The sequence below is a fragment of the Scyliorhinus torazame genome, chromosome 6 (genome assembly GCF_047496885.1).
Source record: "Scyliorhinus torazame isolate Kashiwa2021f chromosome 6, sScyTor2.1, whole genome shotgun sequence".
Lineage (NCBI taxonomy): Eukaryota > Metazoa > Chordata > Chondrichthyes > Carcharhiniformes > Scyliorhinidae > Scyliorhinus > Scyliorhinus torazame.
In genome coordinates this window covers 103,179,549-103,202,960 of record NC_092712.1, presented here as the reverse complement: position 1 = coordinate 103,202,960, position 23,412 = coordinate 103,179,549, and the positions used below count along the sequence as shown (strand labels likewise).

At 48.5% G+C, this 23,412-nt stretch overlaps 1 protein-coding gene across 2 annotated transcripts in view; it reads right to left on the bottom strand.

The window, feature by feature from the left end:
* LOC140424925 (ras suppressor protein 1) overlaps nt 1-23,412 on the bottom strand; it is a 153,945-nt gene that overhangs the window by 80,476 nt on the left and 50,057 nt on the right. For both annotated transcript variants that reach the window (XM_072508597.1, XM_072508598.1), the window contains exon 3: nt 8,653-8,703. In XM_072508597.1, the coding sequence (XP_072364698.1) occupies nt 8,653-8,703 (51 nt within the window). The remainder of the gene's footprint in view (nt 1-8,652; nt 8,704-23,412) is intronic.

Genomic DNA, 23,412 nt, shown 5'->3' with positions numbered 1-23,412 from the left:
TAGGGGCCCTTCAAGTTTGCTCTGCCATCATGGCTGATCCTGGACCTCAAATAGGGGTATTCATTAAATGGCTTCCCGTTTCTTTCCTTTACTTAACCTCGTTATTTTGCATTTGTCCACGTAAAATGCTTTTGCCAACTTCTCAATTTAGCCACAATCCTTTATATTTGGTTTGCTTATTTTCGGTTGTTTGAGCCTCCGAAATCCTGGCAGCTTCAATTTCAAATTAGTTGTGTAAACGACGAATAGTAATAATCTCAACAATGATCCAGTTGCCCCCACCTGCTGGTGATACCAAGCTATGCAAGTCCATCTCCATTTTCACCCATTCTTTGCTGTCTCTAGTTGAAGACAAATTACAACCCACTGCAGAATCCCATTGTCTTTTTCATGCCTTCAGCAGGTGATGCTGTGCCGGAAGTGTAAGTATAAAACCACCGCACAGTTTCCAGCAACAGGACTTGTCATTTTTTTTTTTTTTAAATCCCACACATGCAATGCCCATCTATCCATTTAATTACTTCCTTTCTGCAACAACTTTGAATTAATGTTGATTTCCATCAATGCTGCATTGCTTTTGATTTATTGTAGCAAAAATAACTTTTTCCCTGTTTAACTGAAGAAGGTTAGTCAATGTTAAAGTACTGCAGGGCTGACTGTAAAGCAATGTCTGTTGAGTTACTTCAGTTATTAAATAGCTTGCCAGTGGACACAGTCATTTATTTCAGGGAACTTTATTCAATTGATAAAGTGGAAGAAAATGCGAAGTTCTTCAAAAGGAAAACATCAGACTTCTCCCAGGAAAACCCTTTCCCAACACAGGATTGACTAGCTAATTTAGTCATAAGGACTCTCCAATCGGACAGGGAACCTATTATCTCTCTGCAGATAGGAGATCAACATCACTCATTTGTAATCGACACTGGAGCAGCCATGTCTTCTGTGCAATCAGAACTTCGACTACCACTATCCGACCACACGCAGCAATTGTCGGGGTTCCAAGGACAGGTGTGTGAATATCCTATTTCTGAACCTGTGACAGTCACTTACGAGAATAAGTCTGCAGATCATCAGTTTGTAGTGACTACTGGATTGGACTGTAACTTGTTGGCCCCATCCCCCTTCATAAAATGCAATTTCCTTCTTGGAGACGTTGTCAGTGGTCCCCTCCACAGACACTACCACTGGTTGCCACTGGAATTTCTCAGTGACTTCAGTTTGTTTTTTGATCCGCTTGCTGGGAATACATTTATAGATATGCTTGACATTTCTTTCAGTATTACCCATCATGTCTAGTTTTGTTTTCCCATCAGTCTCTATAATAATCTTTAGTGTCATAAGTAAGCTTACATTAACACTGCAATGAAGTTACTGTGAAAATCCCTTAGTCGCCACACTCCAGCGCTTGTTCGGATACACTGAGGGAGAATTCAGAATATCCAATTCACCGGACAAGCACGTCTTTCGGGACTTGTGGGAGGAAACCGGAGCACCTGGAAGAAGCCCACAAAGACCCTTCGTGTAGGGTGGGGTTACTGGGTTATGGGGATAGGGTGGAGACATTGACCTTGGGTGGGGTGCTCTTTCCAAGAGCCTGTGCAGCCTCGATGGGCCGAACGGCCTACTTCTGCACTGTAAATTCTATGATAAGACACTGAAAGAACATGCAGACTCCGCAGAGACAGTAATCCAAACGGGAAGCGAACCCGAGTTTAATCTCCCTCAGACTTTTTATATCTATCTTGATCTCCTAAGGTGTTACTGCTTCATGTTTGAGAGAGAACAAAATCTTATTTCTGCCCCCATTCACCCTATTACTTCCAGTATGATGCAGATTAGTCTTTTCTCTGCTGCTCATTATCCGGTGGTATACGTCTCTTCTGAATTTAGCTATATTGTAAACAGGATCTATTTTATTTTCAAGTGGTTTGGACCTTAAATTTTCTGGCTAGTACTTCTCAACATGTTCCTTTCTGAAGTTGTAGGATGACTTTCACTCTTACATCATAAACCAAATCCACATTACCCATCGTGATCACTGTTGCAAGTCTTTCGGCTGGCCTGTTCTACCATTTTCTAGTTGTTAGTTCAAGAGGGAGACACTGCCAAAGGTTGAATAGCATTTTTAAATTCCTCTCATCACACCCCTTTTCATGTGGACACCTTAAGCAATGTTACATGATTGGTATTCTTTCTTGGTCAGTTAAGTATGGGGCTTTTCATGTTTTTTTTTTTGGGGGGGGGGGCGTGTTAGTGCGAGTGGGAAGAAGGAAAGGTGGATGAGGGAGACACTTTCTCCACATTCTCAACATGCTGACTCTTGTTCAACATCGATCAATCTCTCGAGCTAACTCAACCATCTGCTGAGATTTTATTAGTGCGTATCCCTTTGTCTGGGTTCCTGAAATTGTTAACATTGTAATCATTAAGTCTGGAGGGAAAATTATGGGATCCTTTGTCCAAGTAGACTAATCGGCAACAGTTGGACATGCCTTACTTATGAAATGTAGACTGTCCTTGGTACAGTTCCCTTTGAATTTGGTCTCTTCAGTCCATCGGGTGGGGGAGGGGCGGCGGTCATTAGGGCTTCTTCAGGGATAATGAGGGACAGAATTCCTGCCAACTAGTCCCTTTTTGTTCAGAGTCACTGGGAGACATGGCTTCAGCCTTTAAAAAAAAGTTCAGTTTAGTTTTTAAAATTAGCCACAAGGATCGATATTGTAAGGATATGGGGCGGGATTCTCGGTTAGGCGACGGCGAAATCAGGAAATCCGATTGGGCGGAGAATAGCTTCCGACGCCAAAATCACGGTAGGGTCGATTTGATGCTAAATCGTGATTCTTTGTCACCTCAAAAACGGGGTCAATGTATTTCACACCGTTTGCATATCATTAGCGGGCCTGACCCGGCACTCTCCAGGGCCTCCATGATTCTCCGCCTCTGATAAGCTGAGTTCCCGATGGCGTGGTTCACTGGTGCTTTTAAAAATCGTGAAACCGGCGTGGCGGCTGCTGAGGGAGAGAGAGGGGGTACGGGAGGTGTCCAACATCGCCATGTTTGTTGTGCCGCCGGGGGGCTTCTGCAAGGGCGAGTAGTGGGGGCTGGCCAGGAGGTGGGCTGTGGGGTCGGGGTGGACGTATACGGAACACCATTGCCGCAGCCGGCTAGGCAGCCATACAGCCGCTCACAGCCCACTGTGAACTTAGGGCCTCGGATCATATAGGTGTCCCCCCAGGGCACCCCCCGCGTTGCCTTCTGGCCCCAGCCGACCCATCAGTTGTATGGACGCTCTCCAGTACAACCAGTGCCATCTTTTTGGCTGGGGTAGGTGTGTGTAGGGAGCGTAATGTGTATGTGCAGCTGCAGCTTGTCAGCTTCCCAAGTGTCGATCACGGAACAAGTGAGTCCAGCACCGTTTTATTAGAATCGATTGTGTTCCACGCGCACCGGTGCCAACCCCTTAATAGTAGCAGAATTAATGCAGGTGTGGTGCCAGTTTTTCTGTCGTGAAAGTCCACAGATTCTCTGTTGGCGTCAACACTTAGTCTGAGAAACAGAGAATCCCTCCCATGAAGCAAAATTTAATGGGGAAAAAGTTCCAAGCGTCATATCGGATGAGACTTACCGGGTGCGCACCGATGGCAGAGCCGGCAAGCCCATAGCGAATGGCATTTAGTGCCGGAAATGATCCCTCACGGAGTTTCACAGCGGAACTGGCTGTCCTGCCAGCTGATTCACCGGAACCACGCCCGGCAGCTCCCCGCTAACAAGGGGGAGCTGCTCATAAACACTCGCTCCAAACCAACTCCCACGCAGCACACGACCATGGCTCCACGTAGACCTGTTCTATGCTTCGGGGATGCCAACCTGGCGGATGTCCTGGAGGCGAGATGGAACACCCTGTTCCCCCAAGTGGGTAGGAGGGCCAGCAACAGGGCCGCCAATGCTGCCTGGGAGGCAGTGTTGGCGGCCGTCGGTTCAGGCAGCGTGACCAGGACTAAACAAGTCAGTGGCTGGCACCTCGCACCCCTTTGCCACAGCATATCACCGTGCTTGTGCCCCAGCACATCCTGTCACCCATCAGCACAACCCACCATCACACATGCCACCGGCATTAAGTGTGCCGCTCACATTGCCCTTGTCCCTGCAGGAGAAGTTGGCCCATGACAAGCAGGAAAGGACGCAGATGGGCAGCAGGGTTCCAGACATCAGAGGCTCCCCCAAGAGGGATGGACCCTGGAGATCACAGAATTGGGAGAGCAAGGAGCATCTTCGACAGTGAGGATGGCCTGCGCTACAGAGGTGAGAATCCACTGCCCCTTTACCCAGATGACCCATCTCAAATGAATTGTTCATGTCAGACAGAATAATTATTTCCTCTCACTGACCACATGTCCATTCTCTCACAGGATCGCCACCACATGAGGCTGGGCCATCCGGGGTAGCCCCATCGCGTCACACAAGAGAAAACCAGAGCGGAACTCAGAGGAGGCCACCATTGAGGCATCACAGCTGTCATCCCTACCCTCCACCAGCGCAAAGGCACAGACGTTGGTTGGTGACATTAGTGGACAAGCTTCTGGGGCACAATCTGGTGAGCACCACGCAGTTGCTGATGCACATCAGCTGGAGGCAGGAGCATCCAAGGGAGTCAGCAGTCGGAGGTCTGCTGGATTCCAGGACTCAGCGGAGTCCCAATCAGATGCCCAGTGCTGATGCAGATGCTGGGGCAAGGCCTTGAGATTCAGGAGGGGATATCAGCGGCACTCTGGTGAGCACATAGCCAATTGGAGGAGTCCCAAAGGCTACGGGTGCAGGAGGTGGCACCGACAATATGTGGCACTGAGGCCAACACTGCAAGAGTGCCGACTGCAGTGGAACGCCTGCAGCACATGATCAGTGTCATGAGTGATGGTGTCCAAGGTGTGGTTCAGTCAGCGTCAACCATGGCTGAGGGCCTCAACATCATGCCCCAGTAGCTGAGGAACATGTCCCAGAAACAGGTGGACATTGCTGAGGCACTCAAGAGCATGTCCCAGTCATTGAGGAGCATCGTCGAGGTATCGGAACTAGCAGTCCGATGCACCGCTCAATGACAGCACAGGTGGCATGGGCCTCATTCTATCGTATCTCCACCCCTGCTCTCCGCACTGGCATCTTCAGCCAGGGGTATGCCTTTTTATCTCCCAAGAGCCAACCCATTATCCTGGGGTGGTCCTCAAAGATGCTGGGGATCTACAAGTATCCCAGGATGTAGAGGTCATGCATGCTTCTTGGGAAGCATGCACACATGTGCATGATCCAGAAGCAGTGGATAATATTTTGTTTATGAAACGGTCAACAGTAACAAAGATTTAAAAATCAACTATATATAACATCCACACTAACCATTAAACAACAAGGAAACTTCACCATTCCCTATTGGTACCAATACAAAGCCATATCAGCTCATTTCACATAAAAAAACACATGGTATCACCCCTTGCAGGCTCCTCAACAGAAATGGAGGGTAAGCCTGAGAATATGTCATCATGTCCAGAACTTGTCCTCGAAATGATCTGACAATCAATATGAAACTTGTTCTACATATCAGTGCCACTCTCCATTCAGGAGCCACAGCTATGCAGGTCCTTCCACATGGCCCAATCTCGCCAGATTTAAATCCTTGCATCCACATATTCCACTGGCACTCGAAGGTGCCTTGACGTCCAGCGTGCTTAGCCTACGGTGACGTGCCAGTTACATGCAGCACTCACCACACCAGCAACAAAAGCATCAGCCACCTGCGAAAGCATTTCTTCAACATCTTCATCAGGTGGCCTATTTGTGTCAATGTCATGCACCTGGTCCCATAGCGTCTTCTTGCTTCAAAAAATTGGCCTTCTTTCCGGCTACAGGAAAGGAAAAACAGCAACAGCCTCCAAGAATCTGCAGCCACCTGCAGCTGTGAAGTGTTCTCACAATTAACAAGACCAATTCCTTATTAGCTATAGCCTTCAGCTGCAGAGTCAGAGGCTACTCACAGCCAAAGTTAAAGTACCTTTTAACATATAACAACAGGGCTCTGTCCTGGAAGTGTTTGGTAGGACAGACAGGCAGCAGTTGTAGGTAGGTGCCCCCGTTCTGGGTATGCACAATATTGGAGAATGAACACTTAGCCCCTCAGCCCCCAGCCCAGGGGCGACCCTCAACCAATGGCACCCAGCCCCCCCGTACAGGCCCATCCCCACCCCCACCCTGGGAGGATGATTTACCCTCATACTACCTCACATAATAGGTAACGGTAAAGTCACCATAATCCCAGGTGACCATCGGCTGCTTTCCCCTTTGAGGGTGAGAGCTGACTGGTGGTGATTTAACCTGCGGATCACCTCACCTCAGACGAAGAGCAAGGTTGAGAATGCAGGGCCGACATGAATAACTTATCAGGATAGCTTGCAAGAAAGTATCAACAGTAATGGGGAAAACAACAATTCCTACTGCATGAGAAGAGAGTGCTGATTGGTTGGCAAGTAGAGTCTGATAGATAGAGGTGTTGCCATGGAGAATGTAGAATGGAACAGTTAGCTGCCAACTTAGTTAAAATTCAAACTGGACAGTTTGACTCTGATTGGTCAAGGAATTGCCCTGGGGAATGAACCAGCAAATTACTGTTCCCTAAACTTTTCTTCAGGTGAGTAAAAGGTGCTAAGTCTGGACACAGGGCTGGATTCTCCACTGTCAGGATTCTTTGTTGCACCAGCAGCATACCCAAGCCCAGGGATTTCCAGACGGCGTGGGGCTGCCCACAATGGGAAATCCCATTGGCCGGCTGGCAGGACAGAGAATCTCGCAAAGGACAGGGCCTTATTGGTCTCCCTTCAGTTGTTTACAACAAAGGAATGACTGTACCCAACCCAAAACTCAAAACATAGATATCAAACATTAGAGATGGATCCAAGATTGGACAACACTAGCTAAACAATCCCGATTGTAATTCCTAGCACACTGAAAACTAATTAAGATAGTCAGTTGGGCTCAGTGTGGCTCACTTATACATGCTAGTAGTCACATTGGGAAGGTTGAGCAGGCTGTGGCTCTTTATTGCTAGGAAAAAAATGGCCATTGAGGAGTGACATTTTAAACATCTCAAGCTGAAAGGGATTTGATAATGGTCGGCATAGAAACAATATTTCTACTTGCGGCCAAGACCAAAATTATGTGCCACAAGTATAAAATAGTCACCAACAAATCCAAAAGGGGGCGGCACGGTAGCACAATTGCTTCACAGCGCCAGGGTCCCAGGTTCGATTCCCGGCTTGGGTCACTGTCTGTGCTGAGTCTGCATGTTCTCCTGGTGTCTGCGTGGGTTTCCACCGGGTGCTCCGGTTTCCTCGCACAAGTCCTGAAAGACGTGCGGATAGGTAATTTGGACATTCTGAACTCTCCCTCAGTGTACCCGAACAGGCACCAGAGTGTGGCGACTAGGGGATTTTCACAGTAACTTCATTGCAGTGTTAATGTAAGCCTACTAATGACAATAATAAAGATTATTATTCAGAGAAACTTATTTGGCAAAGTAGTTAAAATGTGGGACAAGCTACAAACAATACTCAAGGTGAAGAGTATAGATATATTCAAGGGGAAGCTATATTGGCATAAGGGAGAAAGGAATCAAAGATGTTGATGGGGTTAGATGAAAAAGAGGGGAAGGCTTGTATGGAGGTTAAGCACCAGCACAAGCCAATTATAGTAAATATTGGCTTTCCTTGCTGCAAAACTTATTTACAGACATGTGCATCTATCAATTTTGCCATTCTTTTAATATGACAAAGTATGAACATTTCTTGTTGGCACGACAAAGTCCACTTATCTAGTACACATATTGTCAGTCAATACAAGAATTGTCGTATTTTTGACTCTCAATGGTCTTTCAAGGGGCAAACTTTCCAGTTTAACATTAAGGGAGCACACCATTAATTTAGAAGGCGCAACCATAGAAATCCCAGATTTAGCTAGAAACATTTGAAATTCAGAACCTTACTCTTTCTCAGTGTATATCTCCAAAGAGATATTACCCAATTTAAGCTGGTACGATTCACCTTTAATGGAATAAAGTTCACTTCAACAATAGAATTGGTCTTAAAAAGGACAAACCTCCAACATAGCAAAAAATAAATTGCTGATGGAGACATTTCATATTTTACTGCAATTTATCCAATGATTACACTAAACCCCAAAACTTTCTACCCCCACATTGGATATACCAAATGGCTTCCAATTTAAACTACAAATACTTCAAAGAAAACTTCCACCAAATACCTCCACAGACACATACAATTGCAGCTTTCCACATCAGCCAGACGAGACCCCAGCAAATTGCTAGATAATAATAAGAGCTTATTGTCACAAGTAGGCTTCAATGAAGTTACTGTGAAAAGCCCCTAGTCGCCACATTCCGGCGCCTGTTCGGGGCGGCCGGTACGGGAATTGAACCCGCGCTGCTGCCTTGTTCTGCATTACAAGCCAGCTGTTTAGCCCACTGTGCTAAACCAGTGTCGAATGCGTACACTACATAACTTGACATGCCAAAATTTATTTATTCTCCAGAGCAGATATTTTACATTTCCCAGCTGCTGCTGTTTCAAAAAGATAACAATGAAGTTTACTTACTTGTTAACTTGTTGTGGCTCAGTACCAGCTGGGTGATGTTGGAAAGAGTGACTGCAACAGAAGAAAAAGAAACAATGAAATAAAAGTATGGTCCCACAGTGGTTACATTACTGGACTAGGTCAGCGATCTGGAGATAGGGAAATAGCAGAGAAGGAGGCCATTCAGCCAATAGCTTCTGCGCTGGTTGTCTGCACGAACAATCCAGCTAGTCCCACTTCCCCGCCAACAAATTTCATTCAATAGCCTTTTGAAAACAGTGATTAAATCCGTTGCCATACTTCGGCAATACATTCCGGAGCATACAATCCAGGGTGGCACAGTGCCTAGCACTGTTGAGTCACAATGCCAGGAACCCTGGTTCAATTCCAGTACTCCACAGAGACAGTCACCTTTCTCCCAGTGTCTGCGTGGGTTTCCTCCGGGTGTCCCGGTTTCCTCCCTCAGTCCAAAGATGTGCAGGTAGGCAGATTAGCTATGTTGAATTACCCCTCAAGTGTCCAAAGGTGCAGATGAGGTGGGGTTATGGAATTACAGCAGGGGAGTGGGCCAAAGCAAGTGCTCTGTCAGAGGATTGGTGCAGATTCAATGGGCTGAACGGCCTCCTTCTGCACCGTAGGAATTCTATGGTTCTAACTATTCACTGCATAAAAGGGTTTTCCTCATTCACCTTAAAATCAGTGTCATCTGGTTCTCTTCCCACAATACCACCTTCCCTCTCTGCCCTTTATTCTAATATTTATGGGGAATGTAGTAGTGGAATTAAAATCCCCTCATAACTGCTCTATAGCTTTTACGCCTTGTGTCCTTGCAATTTTGTTCTTCTATGTCATTTCCAGGAGATGGTGGTCAATATATACCCAGTAGTGTAATAGCAATGCCAATACTTATAGTCCTTCCCAATTGCTCTCCAGGAAATGATAGTGATCTGCCTTCTTGAACTACTACAGCCTGTGTAATATTGGTACATCCACACTGCTGTTAAATAGGGACTTTAACCCAACAACAATGAAGGAATAGTGATATATTTTCAAGACAGAATGATGCATGACTTGGAGGAGAACTTGCAAGTGGTGATGTTCACAGGGTTGCTGCCCTTGTCCTTCTAGGTGTTAAGGGTCACAGATTTTGGATTGGATTGTTTATTGTCACGTGTACCGAGGTACAGTGAAAAATATTTTTCTGCGAGCAGCTCAACAGATCATTAAGTACATGGGAAGAAAAAAAAAAACATAAATCGGGAAAAGAGGTTAGTAATAATGTTAGTCTTAGAATTAAATTTAAAAAAATTAGAACGAGTATTAGTGAAGTAGAAAGTGGATCTGTTGGGGAGAGCTCGCAGAGAGTCGCCTCGCTCCGGTGCCACCTTCTGTTTGGAGGGTCTGACGAAGAAGCCTTGACAAGTTGCTGCAGTGCATATTTGTAGATGATACACACTGCAACCATAATGCACCAGTAGTCGAGTTGGTGGATGTGGTGCTAATCAAACAGGCTACTTTGACTTAGATGGTGTTAAGCTTCTTTCGTTACTTATTGGGAGTTGCACTCGTTCAGGGAAGTGGAGAGTATTACATCACTGTTCTGCACCTTGTAAAAAATGGATAGGCTTTAGAGAGTTAGCGTTAGTTACTTGCCTCAGAATTCAAAATTCTAACTGCTTTTAATGGAGGTAAAAAATTTTAAAGCTCAAAATGAAAACAGAAAAGGTTCTAAATATTCAGCTGGTCAAGCAGTATCTGAGAACTATGTATGACCCTTTAGTGGAACAGAGGAAATATAAAAATGCAGTAGTGTATGAGGTGAAAGGGATTGGAAAAAAAATATATATCTGTATTTGGAATCCTGAAGGCAGGAAATATTTAACTCTGGTATGGGACCATTGGCTGAAACTGCTTCACTCCACAGAAGTTGCCCAACTTGCTGAGCATTTTCTCTTTTTATTTCAGATTTCGAGCATCTGGAGCGTTTTGCTTTTGTATTGGTATTTTCGAAAAGTGTGTTTGCCAACAACCCCCCCCCGCCCCCCCCCCACCCAGAATTATGGATCGCTGGACCCACACATTATTCCTCTTATCTATTTTAACAGGTACTCCAAATCAAAACTATACATGAAATGGAGTATATAGGCTATCAGAAAGTTGGACCAGCAATTCCCCCATCTGAACCTATTGAACTCTCTTTATCTTTGGTCTTACAATAAAACTAACCTTTACACCTTCTGTTTGCCTTGCACTCCTAATGCCCATCTTGGTTGGGAGTCAAGAAGAAGCTTTGAAAAACTATACCTGCATTGGTGAAGACCATATTTGTTTGTTTGTTTTAAAAGTGGTCTCACAGCCAAAATTCATTCCATGCTTAAAAAGACAGAGCTAGTTACACTGTATATGACCAGACTGGTCTTGGACAGGTTTATGTTTTACATCATGAAGGGTTGGCCGAACAAGTACATTTAGTGACAGCTCTCGGTATCGGACAGCACCTGGATAAGTAGCTCAGTAGCTACACTTAAAATTGGTTAAAATAGGGGCAGCACGGTGGCGCAGTGGTCCTCAATGCTGCTTCGCGGCGCAGAAGTCCCAGGTTCGATCCCGGCTTTGGGACACTGTCCATGTAGAGTTTGCACATTCTCCCCGTGTTTTCGTGTGTTCCGCCCCCACAACCCAAAAGATGTGCAGGCTAGGTAGATTTGCCACACTAAATTGACCCTCAATTGGAAAAAATTAATTGGATACTCTAAATTTATATTTAAAAACATTGGTTAAAAGTGCATTCATCATGTATTTGTATTAGCAACTAAAGAAAAAAAAAAAACTTGCAAAAAAAAAAAAACCCCACTCATGTGGTGGAGGTGTACAGTGCAGCCTCACTTTTTAAAAAAAAATCTCCTGCAATGGAATTGAAACTTCAAGGAAGCAGGCAAGATAGGAAATTTCTTGCACAGCAGGTATTAAGATCCCAAACTAGACCACAACAGTGGCTAGGGTTTTGGACAGAAACTCCAATATTTTATTTGATTTTTTTTTAAGAATGAGAGGAAAGGATACTTCACACCATGAGTGATTTCACTAAGAAATAGGGATATGGTATATTAAAAAGAACTTTATTACAACTGTTATGGGCAAGGGTTTAGAGAACCCCAAAGTGTATTATGGAGTTCACCTGACCCACAACTTTGAATAGATTGTGGTATGGGGAGCAACTGCCCACGCTATAGGTGTGGTACAGCAGAAATGGAAAAGTATGTTTTAAAGCAAAACAATGTTTATTCTATGAACTCAAGTTAACCTTTTTAAAACATACAGTGAACATCTTAGCAACCATTAATTCAAATACAACCTCCAAAGAATACAACACTAAGTTGGGGCAGCACGGTAGCATTGTGGATAGCACAATTGCTTCACAGCTCCAGGGTCCCAGGTTCGATTCCGGCTTGGGTCACGGTCTGTGCGGAGTCTGCACATCCTCCCCGTGTGTGCGTTGGTTTCCTCCGGGTGCTCCGGTTTCCTCCCACAGCCCAAAGATGTGCAGGTTAGGTGGATTGGCCATGATAAATTGCCCTTAGTGTCCAAAATTGCCCTTAGTGTTGGGTGGGGTTACTGGGTTATGGGGATAGGGTGGAGATGTTGACCTTAGGTAGGGTGCTCTTTCCAAGAGCCGGTGCAGACTCGATGGGCCAAAAGGCCTCCTTCTGCACTGTAAATTCTATGAGAAAAATTCTTTAAGCTTTCCTTTTAACATCCATGACTTAAAACACCTTTTACCAGAAGCACATTAGGTATACATCCACTTTTTTAAAAAAAGTATATTTATTAAAGTTTTTTAACAACACAATTTTTTCCCCTTACAAACAATAACCCCCCCACCCCGCCCCCCCGTAACAAAATAACACAAAAACGCACTGAGCAAGATATATACATGGCAAAATGGTATATTTACTTGGCTTTATACACTGGCTCTCGCCTGCACGTGCCAGTTTCCCCCACCCTCCATGTTATCTCCTGCTCAACCATCCCCTCAAACAATCTCTCGTTTCCCCCCCACCCCCACCCCAGGGTTGCTGCTGACCGACCTTCCTCTAACGCTCCGCGAGGTAGTCTAGGAACGGTTGCCACGGCCTGTAGAACCCCTGCGCAGACCCTCTCAAGGCAAACTTAATCCTCTCCAGCTTTATGAACCCAGCCATGTCTTTATCCAGGCCTCCAGGCTAGGGGGCTTCGCCTCCTTCCACAATAGCAAGATCCTTCGCCGGGCTACTAGGGACGCAATTTTAAGTGTAGCTACTGAGCTACTTATCCAGGTGCTGTCCGATACCGAGAGCTGTCACCTGTCGCCTCACAAAAGCCCTCACCTGCATGTATCTAAATGCATTTCCCGGGGGGTAACTCAAACTTCTCCTCCAGTGCCCCTAGGCTCGCAAAATGTCCCGTCAATGAACAGGTCCCCCATTCTTCTAATCCCCGCCCGATGCCAGCCCTGGAACCCCCCGTCCATCTTCCCCGGGACAAACCGGTGGTTACCCCTGATCGGGGACCACACCGAGGCTCCCACTGCACCCCTGTGCCGTCTCCACTGGCCCCAGATCCTTAACGTTGCTGCCACCACTGGGCTCGTGGTATACTTTGATGGCGAGAGCGGCAGCAGTGCTGTCACCAACGCTCCCAAGCTCGTTCCTTTACAGGACGCCATCTCCATCCTCTTCCATGCCGCCCCCTCTCCCTCCATAACCCACTTGCGGATCATCGCCACATTTGCTGCCCAGTAGTAGCTCCCTAGGTTTGGCAGCGCCAGCCCTCCTCGATCCCTACTGCATTCCAGGAACCCTCTCCTTGCCCTCGGGGTCTTATTCGCCCACACAAACCCCATAATACTCCTACCTACTCTCTTAAAAAAGCCCTTGGTGATCACGATGGGAAGGCACTGAAACACAAACAAAAACCTCGGAAGGACCACCATTCTGACCGATTGCACTCTACCCACCAACGAGAGCGGCAACATGTCCCATCTTTTGAAGTCCACCTCCATTTGGTCCACCAACCTCGTCAGATTCAATTTGTGTAGGGCCCCCCAGCTCCTGGCTATCTGGATCCCTAGATACTAAAAACTCCCCTCCGCCCTCCTCAGCGGTAGGTCCCCTATCCCTCTTGCTTTGTCCCCTGCCTGTAGTACAAAAAGCTCGCTCTTCCCTACACTGAGCTTATAGCCCGAGAACACCCCAAACTCCCTCAGAGTCTGCATGACCTCCACCATCCCCTCCATTGGGTCCGCCACGTACAACAGCAGGTCATCCGCATATAGCGACACCCGATGCTCTTCTCCCCCGCGGACCACCCCCCTCCATTTATTAGACTCCCTCAGTGATATGGCCAAAGGTTCGATCGCCAATGCAAACAACAGGGGGGACAGGGGGCACCCCTGCCTCGTTCCTCGGTACAGCCGAAAGTACTCTGACCTCCGCTGGTTCGTCACCACACTCGCCATCGGGGTGCTGTAAAGGAGCTTAACCCAGCTAGTAAACCCTCCCCCGAACCCAAACCTACGCAACACCGCCCAGAAGTACTCCCACTCTACTCGGTCAAAGGCCTTTTCCGTGTCAATAGCTGCCACTATCTCCGCCTCTCCCTCTTCCTATGTCATCATCATCACGTTTAAGAGCCGCCGCACATTAGTATTTAACTGCCTGCCCTTTACGAATCCCGTCTGGTCCTCATGAATCACCCCCGGGACACAGTCCTCAATCCTCGTGGGCAGCACTTTTGCCAATAACTTAGCGTCCACATTAAGGAGCGAAATCGGCCTGCACGATCCACATTGCAGTGGGTCCTTGTCTCGCTTCAGAATCAAGGAAATTCTCGCCTCCGACATTGTCGGGGGCAGGGTCCCCTCCTCTCTTGCCTCGTTAAAGGTCCTCACTAGTAGCGGGGCCAACAGGTCCACATACTTTCTGTAGAACTCCACCGGGAACCCATCCGGCCCCGGAGCCTTCCCCGCCTGCATGCTCCCCAAACCCTTACTCCGCTCCTCCAACCTGATTGGTGCCCCCAAACCAGCTGCCTCTTACGCCTCCACCCTCGGGAATCGCAGTTGGTCTAGGAATCGTCTCATCCCCTCTTCCCCCCCCCTGGGGGCTGGGATCTGGGATCTGTACAGCTCTTCATAGAAGGCCTTGAATACCTTGTTTATTTTTGTTGCACTCTGAACCCTGGCTCCCCCTCCATATTTGATTCCCCCTATTTCCCCTCGCTGCCGTTCTCTTACGGAGCTGGTGTGCCAGCATCCGACTGGCCTTTCCCCCGTACTCGTAGGTCGCCCCCGGCGCCTTCCTCTACTGTGCCTCCGCCTTCCCAGTGGTCAACAGGTCAAACTCCGTCTGGAGCCGTCGCCTTTTCCCAAGTAATCTTTCCTCTGGGGCCTCTGCGTATCTCCTGTCCACTCGCAAAATCTCCCCCACTAACCTCTCCCTTTCCATACCCTCTGTCTTCTCCCTGTGAGCCCTGATGGAGATTAGCTCTCCCCTGATCACCGCCTCCCATACCACCCCCACTCGCACCTCCCCATTGTCGTTGGCCTCCAAGTACCTTTCGATACACCCACTCACCTTCCCACACACCAACTCATCTGCCAGCAGTCCCACGTCCAGCCGCCACAGCGGGCGTTGGTCCCTCTCCTCTCCCAGCCCCATTTCCACCCAGTGCGTGGCATGGTCCGAAACGGCTATGGCCGAATACTCAGTGCCCTCCACCCTCGGGATGAGCGCCCTGCCCAGAACAATGAAATCTATCTGGGAATAGGCCTTGTGCATGTGGGAAGAGAAAGAAAATTCCCTGGCCTGCGGTCTTGCAAACCTCCATGGGTCCACTCCCCCCATCTGATCCATAAACCCCGAGCACCTTGGCCGCCACCGGCCTCTTTCCTGTCCTTGATCTGGAGCGGGCTAGTGCTGGAGCCAGCACGGTATTGAAGTCCCCTCCCATTATCAGTCCTCCTACCTCCAGGTCCGGAATACGCCCCAACATGCGCTTCATGAATCCAGCATCATCCCAGTTTGGGGCGTATACATTTACCAACACCACCCACGTCCCTTGCAACCTAACACTCACCATCACATATCTCCCTCCATTATCCACTACGATAGTCTTGGCCTCAAATGACACATTCTTTCCCACCAGAATTGCCACCCCTCTATTTTTTGTGTCCAGTCCCGAGTGAAATACCTCTCCTACCCATCCCCTTCTTAACCTTACCTGGTCCGCCACCTTCAGGTGTGTCTCTTGGAGCATAGCCACGTCTGCCTTCAGTCCCTTGGTGCGCGAACACTCGAGCCCTCTTCACCGGCCCATTCAGGCCCCTCACGTTCCACGTTATCAGCCGGATTGAAGGGGCTCTCACTCACCTCACACACACACCCCCGCCCTCGCGCCGCCGACTAGCCATCTCCTTTCCTGGGCCAATCCAGTGTCCGCGTCTCCCTCACCCTCCAGTCCCCCAGCCGGGGGACCTCCGTCCCGACCACCCCTTCTGTGCCCTTTCGGCCAGTGCAGCAGTAACCCTTTCCTTCCCTGTCTAGCTTTTTTGCTCCCCCCATATCACTCCCGTAAGTCAGCTGACCCCGGCTTCCCCCGCGGGAAGAAAACCCCGCGCTTTCCAAAGCCTGCCCCGCCCCCTCTGGCGCAGCTCCTGTCGCGGCCTCGTCTCTCGCCCCCAGCCCATATAACATTCCCTGCGCGCGATTGCCCCCCTATATACAACAACCATCATACTTCAACCCTCAAACACCCCCCACCCTCACAAACCCTCAATCAGAGTCCAACTTTTCAGTTAGTATAAAAGGTCCACGCCTCTTCGAGCGTTTCGAAGTAGTGGTGTTGGCCATTATGTGTAACCCACAGTCGTGCTGGCTGCAACATTCCAAATTTCACTCCTTTCCGGTGCAGCACCGCTTTGGCCTGGTTGAAACCTGCTCTCCGCTTAGCGACCTCCGTGTTCCAGTCCGGGTATATTCTGATCTCAGCATTGTCCCACTTGCTGCTCCGCTCCTTCTTGGCCCATTTCAGGACCCTCTCTGTCCGTAAACCGGTGAAATCTCACCACCATCGCCCTTGGCGACTCATCTGCCTTGGGCTTCCTCGCCAGCACCCAGTGCGCCCCTTCCAGCTCCAGCAACCCCGGGGGGGGCCTCCGCGCCCATCAGCGCCCCGCTCATTGTGCCCGCATATGCCGCGGCGTCGGCCCCCTCCACTCCTTCTGGGAGACCCAGGATCCGCAGAGTATTTCTCCTCGACCTGTTCTCCAGGTCTTCAAGTCTTCCCCCCCACTTCTTGTGTAGCGCCTCGTGCCGCTCCACTCTCACCGCCAGGCCCAAGACCTCGTCCTCATTTTCACTCACTTTTTCCTGGATCTCCACCTTGTGGGCTTTCTGGGTTGCCCCAAGTCCTTCAATTATTGCCAACATAGGCGCCACCATCTCCTTACGCAGCTCCTCGAAGCAGCGCGTGATGAATTCCTGCATCTCCTCTTTGTCCCCAGCCGCCGCCATTTTGCTCGTTTTCCCTCTCTTCTCCCGCTGCTCCAAAGCGACTTTTTTGGCCGTTTTCGCTGCGGGTCCAGTCCATACAAGTTAGTAGGGGACCTCTCTCCTCTCTTCCCCACGGGTTGGCTGTAAAAAAAAATTCAGTTGGGGCTCTTCTATCGAGCCCGAAAGTCTGTGTTCGCGGGAGCTGCCAAATCGTGCGGCTTAGCTCCGCATAGCCGCAACCGGAAGTCCAGGTTTACATTCACTACTGAGAACATTTATAATTCTGAATTCACCAAATGACCAAGAGCTAGTCTTTTGATGACAGAGAGTTGATGGCAGAGAGAACAGCAGTGCACCTGCTTGGTCTGGCTTCAGCTCCAACACTGAAAAATAAACTAAAACACACCCTGCAGCCTGCTCAAAAACGAAAGTAAAAAGCTGACAGACAGCCCAGCTCCACGCACTCTCGGACATCACTGCAGTAGTAAACACCCATTTCTTAAAGGGTACTCTCACTACAGATATGTATATATATACACCCATTTATAAACACGCATTTCTTAAAAAGGTACTCTCACATGACACTTACACAGTATTAAAATATCACACCAGAAATTACCCCTTAAATAATACAGTGAATAACAACCTTAACTGTTATCTTTATTCCTGCTCAAACAAGCAAAACATCTCAGCTCTCAACTCACTGTTAAAGAACCATTAGCACGCAGGAATACCTGCTTTACAGAGAGTTTCTTTAAAAAAGATAGATTCTTGATACTGTTTTTTAAAAAGATCTAACTCCTGTCAGAATCATGCAGAAACTCTGGCTGTATTTCTTCAGAAACTGTTTCAGCTGGTTTCAGCTCCCCTTGTTCTCAGACAAGTCTGCCCTGCTTCTTTTTTTTTTTTTTTTTTTTTAAACTGAACTGTATGTAGTGAGAATAAACTGCTTCACTTCTGGTCACAAGCTTTATTCAGCTCACAACTGAACTGCTTTCTGAAAAAAAAATGCCTGATGCCTTAGCGCCACCCAGCAACAACAACATCTTACCAAGCTGAAATCTAATCAACTCCAAATGGAAACCCCTCATTCAAAGCAACATTCTATTCACCCAAGCTTTTTAAATAATGGTTTAATTGCACTACTGGACTCCCAAAATATACTTGTCTTTCAAACTAGGATTTCTTTAAAAGCACGACTGCATCAGTCACACGCGTGCACGCACACACACTAACCAAGGAGTACTGCACCATACCTATAATACAATGCATCAGAAATTCCTGCACTCATCACATAAGCATCACAAAAAACTAACTGAAATCAATTCCGCTACAAATTTTTCGATAAGTTTTAGATAATATGGCAAGGCCACAAAAGCAGCAGGAGCAAGCCATGCGGCCTGTTGAGCAAGTTCCACCGCTCAACATGATTGTGCTTGTCCTCTGGTGGTGGCCATGGTGTAGGAGGTCGCACATTTGGTAGCTCACGCTAGTGAAGAAACTTTTGGACCCTTTCTCCCGTTTTTTGGGGAATTTCACTTGATAAATCGGTGGAGAGTGAGACAGTGAGGAGAAATCCCCCGCCAGCGTATGGAGCAGTGGACTAGAAGTGACCGTGTAAGGAGACATAGTCAAGCAAGCAAGACTCGTGCAGAGCCGGCAGCGCAGGAAAGCATGGCAGGATACTGGTCCGGTGGCACAGTGTTCGACGGTACAGCTGGTGAAGTTCTTTGAGGAGACCTTCGCCAAGCTAAAGAAAGATACACTGGTCCCGATTAAAGCATCGATTGATCGGGTGGAACAGTATCTAGAAACACACGGAGGGGTGATTCGGAAGGTGGAGGAAAAGGTGTCCAAGCAAGAGGACCATTTACCCGCTTTGGAGGTCGAGGTGGGGTTGATGAAGGACCGTCAGAAAAGGTTGCAGGAGAAGTTGGAGGACTTGGCGAACAGGTCCAGGAGACAGAGCCTGAGGATCGTCGGCCTCCCTGAGGGCAGTGAGGGTTCGGATGCGAGGGCACATATGGCAAGTATGCTGGAAAGGTTGATGGGAGATAGGGCATTTACGCGGCCCTTGGAAGTGGACAGAGTGCATAGAGCTCTTGCAAGGAAACCGCGAGCGAATGAACCGCTGAGGGCAATGGTGGTGCGAATGCACCGGTTCCTGGAGAAGGAACAGATTTTGCAGTGGGCCAACCAAGCAGGTACGGAGTTGCGTGTGGGAGAACTGAGTTGCGCATCTACCAGGATCTGGGCGCGGAACTGGCCAGAAGGCGAGCCGAATTTAACAAGGCAAAAATCGGTCCTCTTCAAGAAGGGAGTGAAGTTCGGGATGTTGTATCCAGCGTGTCTTTGGGTCACGTTTGACGGCCAGGAACTTTATTTTGAATCACCGGACGAAGTTATGAACTTTATCAAGGACAAAAGGCTAGCAGGGGATTAAGGTCTTTGAACCTTAATTGTGGCGGTGATTTGGTCAAAATCACTTCTGCGTTATTTTGAATATGCAGAGCTCTCTGTAACAAGGGGTTATTTTTGTTTGCCCCTCCCTTTTTCTTTGGTTTTCGTTGTGATAAGATGTTTGAGCAGCTGCTCAGAAATGCAAGTTAACTCTGTTCCATTGGAAGGTGGGTGGAGGGATTTTTTCTACTGTTTGTTCACTGGGGACTGCGATGCTTTGAATATGTATGTCAAGCACAGGGGGTGGGGGTGGGGGGGCGTCTAGGCGGATTACTTGGAATGTCAAGAGGGCTAAATGGGCCGGTTAAGAGGGCGCGCGTGTTCGCGCATCTGATGGGATTGAAGGTGGACGTGGCAATGTTACAAGAGACACACCTAAAGATTATAAACCAGACCAGATTGAGGAAGGGATGGGTCAGCCAGGTATTCAATTCAGGGCTGGACTTTAACACCAGGAGTGTCGCGATCCTGCTTATCAAACTGGTGGCATTTGAGGCAGGGAGAATCATGGCAGACGCAGGTACATTATGGTGAGTGGGAAGCTTGAGAGGATGCGGGTGGTACAGGTGAATGTATATGCACCAAACTGGGATGATGTGGAATTTATGAGGCAGGTGTTAGGTAAGAGTCACATAATCTGATCATGGGGGGAGATTTCAATACAGTCATTGATCCTGAATTGGATCGGTCAAAATCCAGGACAGGGAGGGTGCCAGCCGGAGCGAAGGAATTAAAGGGGTTTATGGAGCAGATGGGGGGGGGGGGGGGGGGAGAAAGGAGAAAGAGTAGACCCATGGAGATTCGGACGATAAAGAGTGAAGGAGTTTTCTTTCTCCCCACCCCCACATGTCCACAAAGTATATTCTCGGATCAACTTTTTCATCCTGAGCAGGGCTCTGCTGCCGGGGGTGGTGGATACCAAGTACTCGGCAATCGCGGTGTCGGATCATGCCCCACATTGGGTGGATTTACGGGTTAGTATGGAGAGAGGGCAGCGCCCACCATGGAGGCTGGATGTGGGACTATTAGCCGATAAAGGGGTGTGTGGGCAGGTGAGCAAGTCCATCTAGAACTATTTGGAAATAAATGATACGGGGGAAATCTTGGCAGCAACAGTGGGAAGCTCTGAAGGCAGTGGTTAGAGGAGAGTTAATTTTGATATGGGCCCACAGACAAAAGGTGGAACGAGCAGAGAGGGATAGGTTGGATGGGGAGATACTCCAGGTGGATAGGAGATATTCAGAAGTCCCGGACGCGGGGCTACTGAAGGAGCGGCGGAGGTTACAGGTGGACTTTGGGCTGTTATCTACAGGGAAGGCGGTGGAATAACTGAGGAAGGCAAGGGGAGCGGTGTACGAGTATGGGAAAAAGGCCAGTAAAATGCTCACACACCAGCTAAGGAAAAGGGAGGCAGCCAGGGAGATAGGGAGAGTAAACAACAGGGATGGGAATGTGGTCTTGTACCTAGTGGGGGTGAATGAGGTGTTTCAGGACTTTTATAGCAAGTTATAGGAGTCGGAACCCCAGCTGGGGTGGAGGGGATAAGACAGTTCCTGGGTCAGCTGAGGTTCTGAGGGTGGAAGAAGAACTGGTGGAAGGGCTGGGAGCCCCAATTGAAATTGAGGAAATAATGGAGGGGCTGGAGGTCATGCAGTTGGGCAAGGCTACCCGGTGGAATTCTACAAGAAGTTCTCAGAGATATTGGGCCCACTGCTGGTGAGGACATTTAATGAGGCAAGGGAGAGGGGAGTACTTCCCCCAACAATGTCGCAGGCTTCGATCTCATTGATTCGGAAACGGGAGAAGGACTCTGAGCAATGCGGGTCATACAGGCCGATCTCCCTATTGAATGTGGACGCCAAACCTCTGACTAAAATACTGGCCACAAGGATAGAGGATTGTGTCCTGGGGGTGATAGGGGAAGACCAGACGAGGTTTGTAAAGGGCAGGCAACTCACGGCCAATGTTAGAAGGCTCTTAAATGTTATTATGATGCCCTAAGGGGTGTGGGGTGGGAAGATGGAGGTGGCGGTTGCGATGGATGCAGAGAAGGCCTTTGATCTGGTGGAATGGAATTATTTGTGGGAGGGGTTAGGAAGGTTCGGGTTTGGTCAGGGCTTCATTGATTGGGTGCGCTTATTGTATCAGGTTTCACTACATAGAACATACAGTGCAGAAGGAGGCCATTCAGCCCATCGAGTCTGCACCGACCCACTTAAACCCTCATTTCCACCCTATCGCGGTAACCCAATAACCCCTCCTAACCTTTTTGGACACCAAGGGCAATTTAGCATGGCCAATCCACCTAACCTGCACGTCTTTGGACTATGGGAGGAAACCCACGCAGAGACGGGGAGAATGTGCACACAGTGACCCAGCGGGGAATCGGACCTGGGACCCTGGTGCTGTGAAGCCACAGTGCTAACCACTTGTGCTACCGTGCTTGCTATAGCAAGTGTGTGTATGAATCGGCGTTTGTTGGGCTACTTTAACTGCACCAACGGACAAGGCAAGGGTGTCCCCTCTCCCTGCTGTTGTTTTCTCTGGCCATAGAGCCATTGGCTATGGGGTTAAGAGCTTCCAGACCCGTTAGAGGGGATGAGGGAGATAATGCGGATCTTAGGGGAATTTGGCAGGTTCTCGGGGTATAAATTGAACATGGGGAAAAGAGAGATGTTCACGAACCAGGCGAGGGGTCAGGAGAGGAGACTGGGAGAGCTGCCATTTAGAATAGTAGGAAGGAGCTTTCGCTATCTGGGAATCCAGGTGGCCCGGGAATGGGAGACATTGCACAAGTTAAACTTGTCTCGGCTTGTGGAACATATGAAGGAGGACTTTAGGAGATGGGACATGCTCCTGCTGTTACTGGCGGGGAGGGTACAGACCGTGAAAATGACAGTCCTCCCCAGATTTTTATTTGTCTTTCAGTGTCTCTCCATCTTTATCCCAAAGGCCTTTTTTAAACAGGTGAATAGTGATTTTGGGCTTTGTGTGGGCAGATAAAACCCTGCGAGTGAAAAGAAAGTGCTGTTGGAGGAGCGTAGTCGGGGTGGGGGGGGGGGTTTGCCGCTGCCAAACATTTGTAACTACTACTGGGTGGCTAATATAGCCATAGTGGGTGGGTGGTGGCGGTGTGGGAGCGAGTAGAGGCGGCCTCGTGCAAGAACACAAGTTCTGCACAACCCAATGTTAGTGGCGGCTCTGAGAGAGTTCCGAGATGGTAGAGTGTAGGAATTGAGACCTATTTATAGACGGGAGCTTCCCTAGCTTGAAGGATTTGGAGGAGAAATTTGAACTGCCAGGAGGGAATGGGTTTAGATATCTGCAGGTACGGGATTTTCTGAGAAGACAGGTTCCGACCTTCCCGCTCCTGCCACCACGGGGGATACAGGACAGGGTAGTTTCCAGAACATGGGTGGGAGAGGGTAAGGCATCAGATATCTACAAAGAATTTATGGAGTTGGAGGAAACCCAGATAGAGGAACTAAAGGACAAGTGGGAAGACCAGCTAGGGGATGAGATAGAGGCGGGTCTGTGGGCGGATGCCCGAAGCAGGGTTAACACATCCTCATCATGTGCCAGGCTTAGCCTGATACAATTTAAGATAGTTCACCGGGCATGCATGACGGTGGCCCAGATGAGCAAGTTCTTTGGGGTAGAGGACAGGTGTGCGAGGTGCGCGGGAGGTCCAGCAAACCATGTCCATATGTTTTGGGCATGCCCGAAGCTTGGAGGGTTTTGGTAAAGCTATGTCCACGATACTTAAAAACACGGGTGGTGCCAAGTCCAG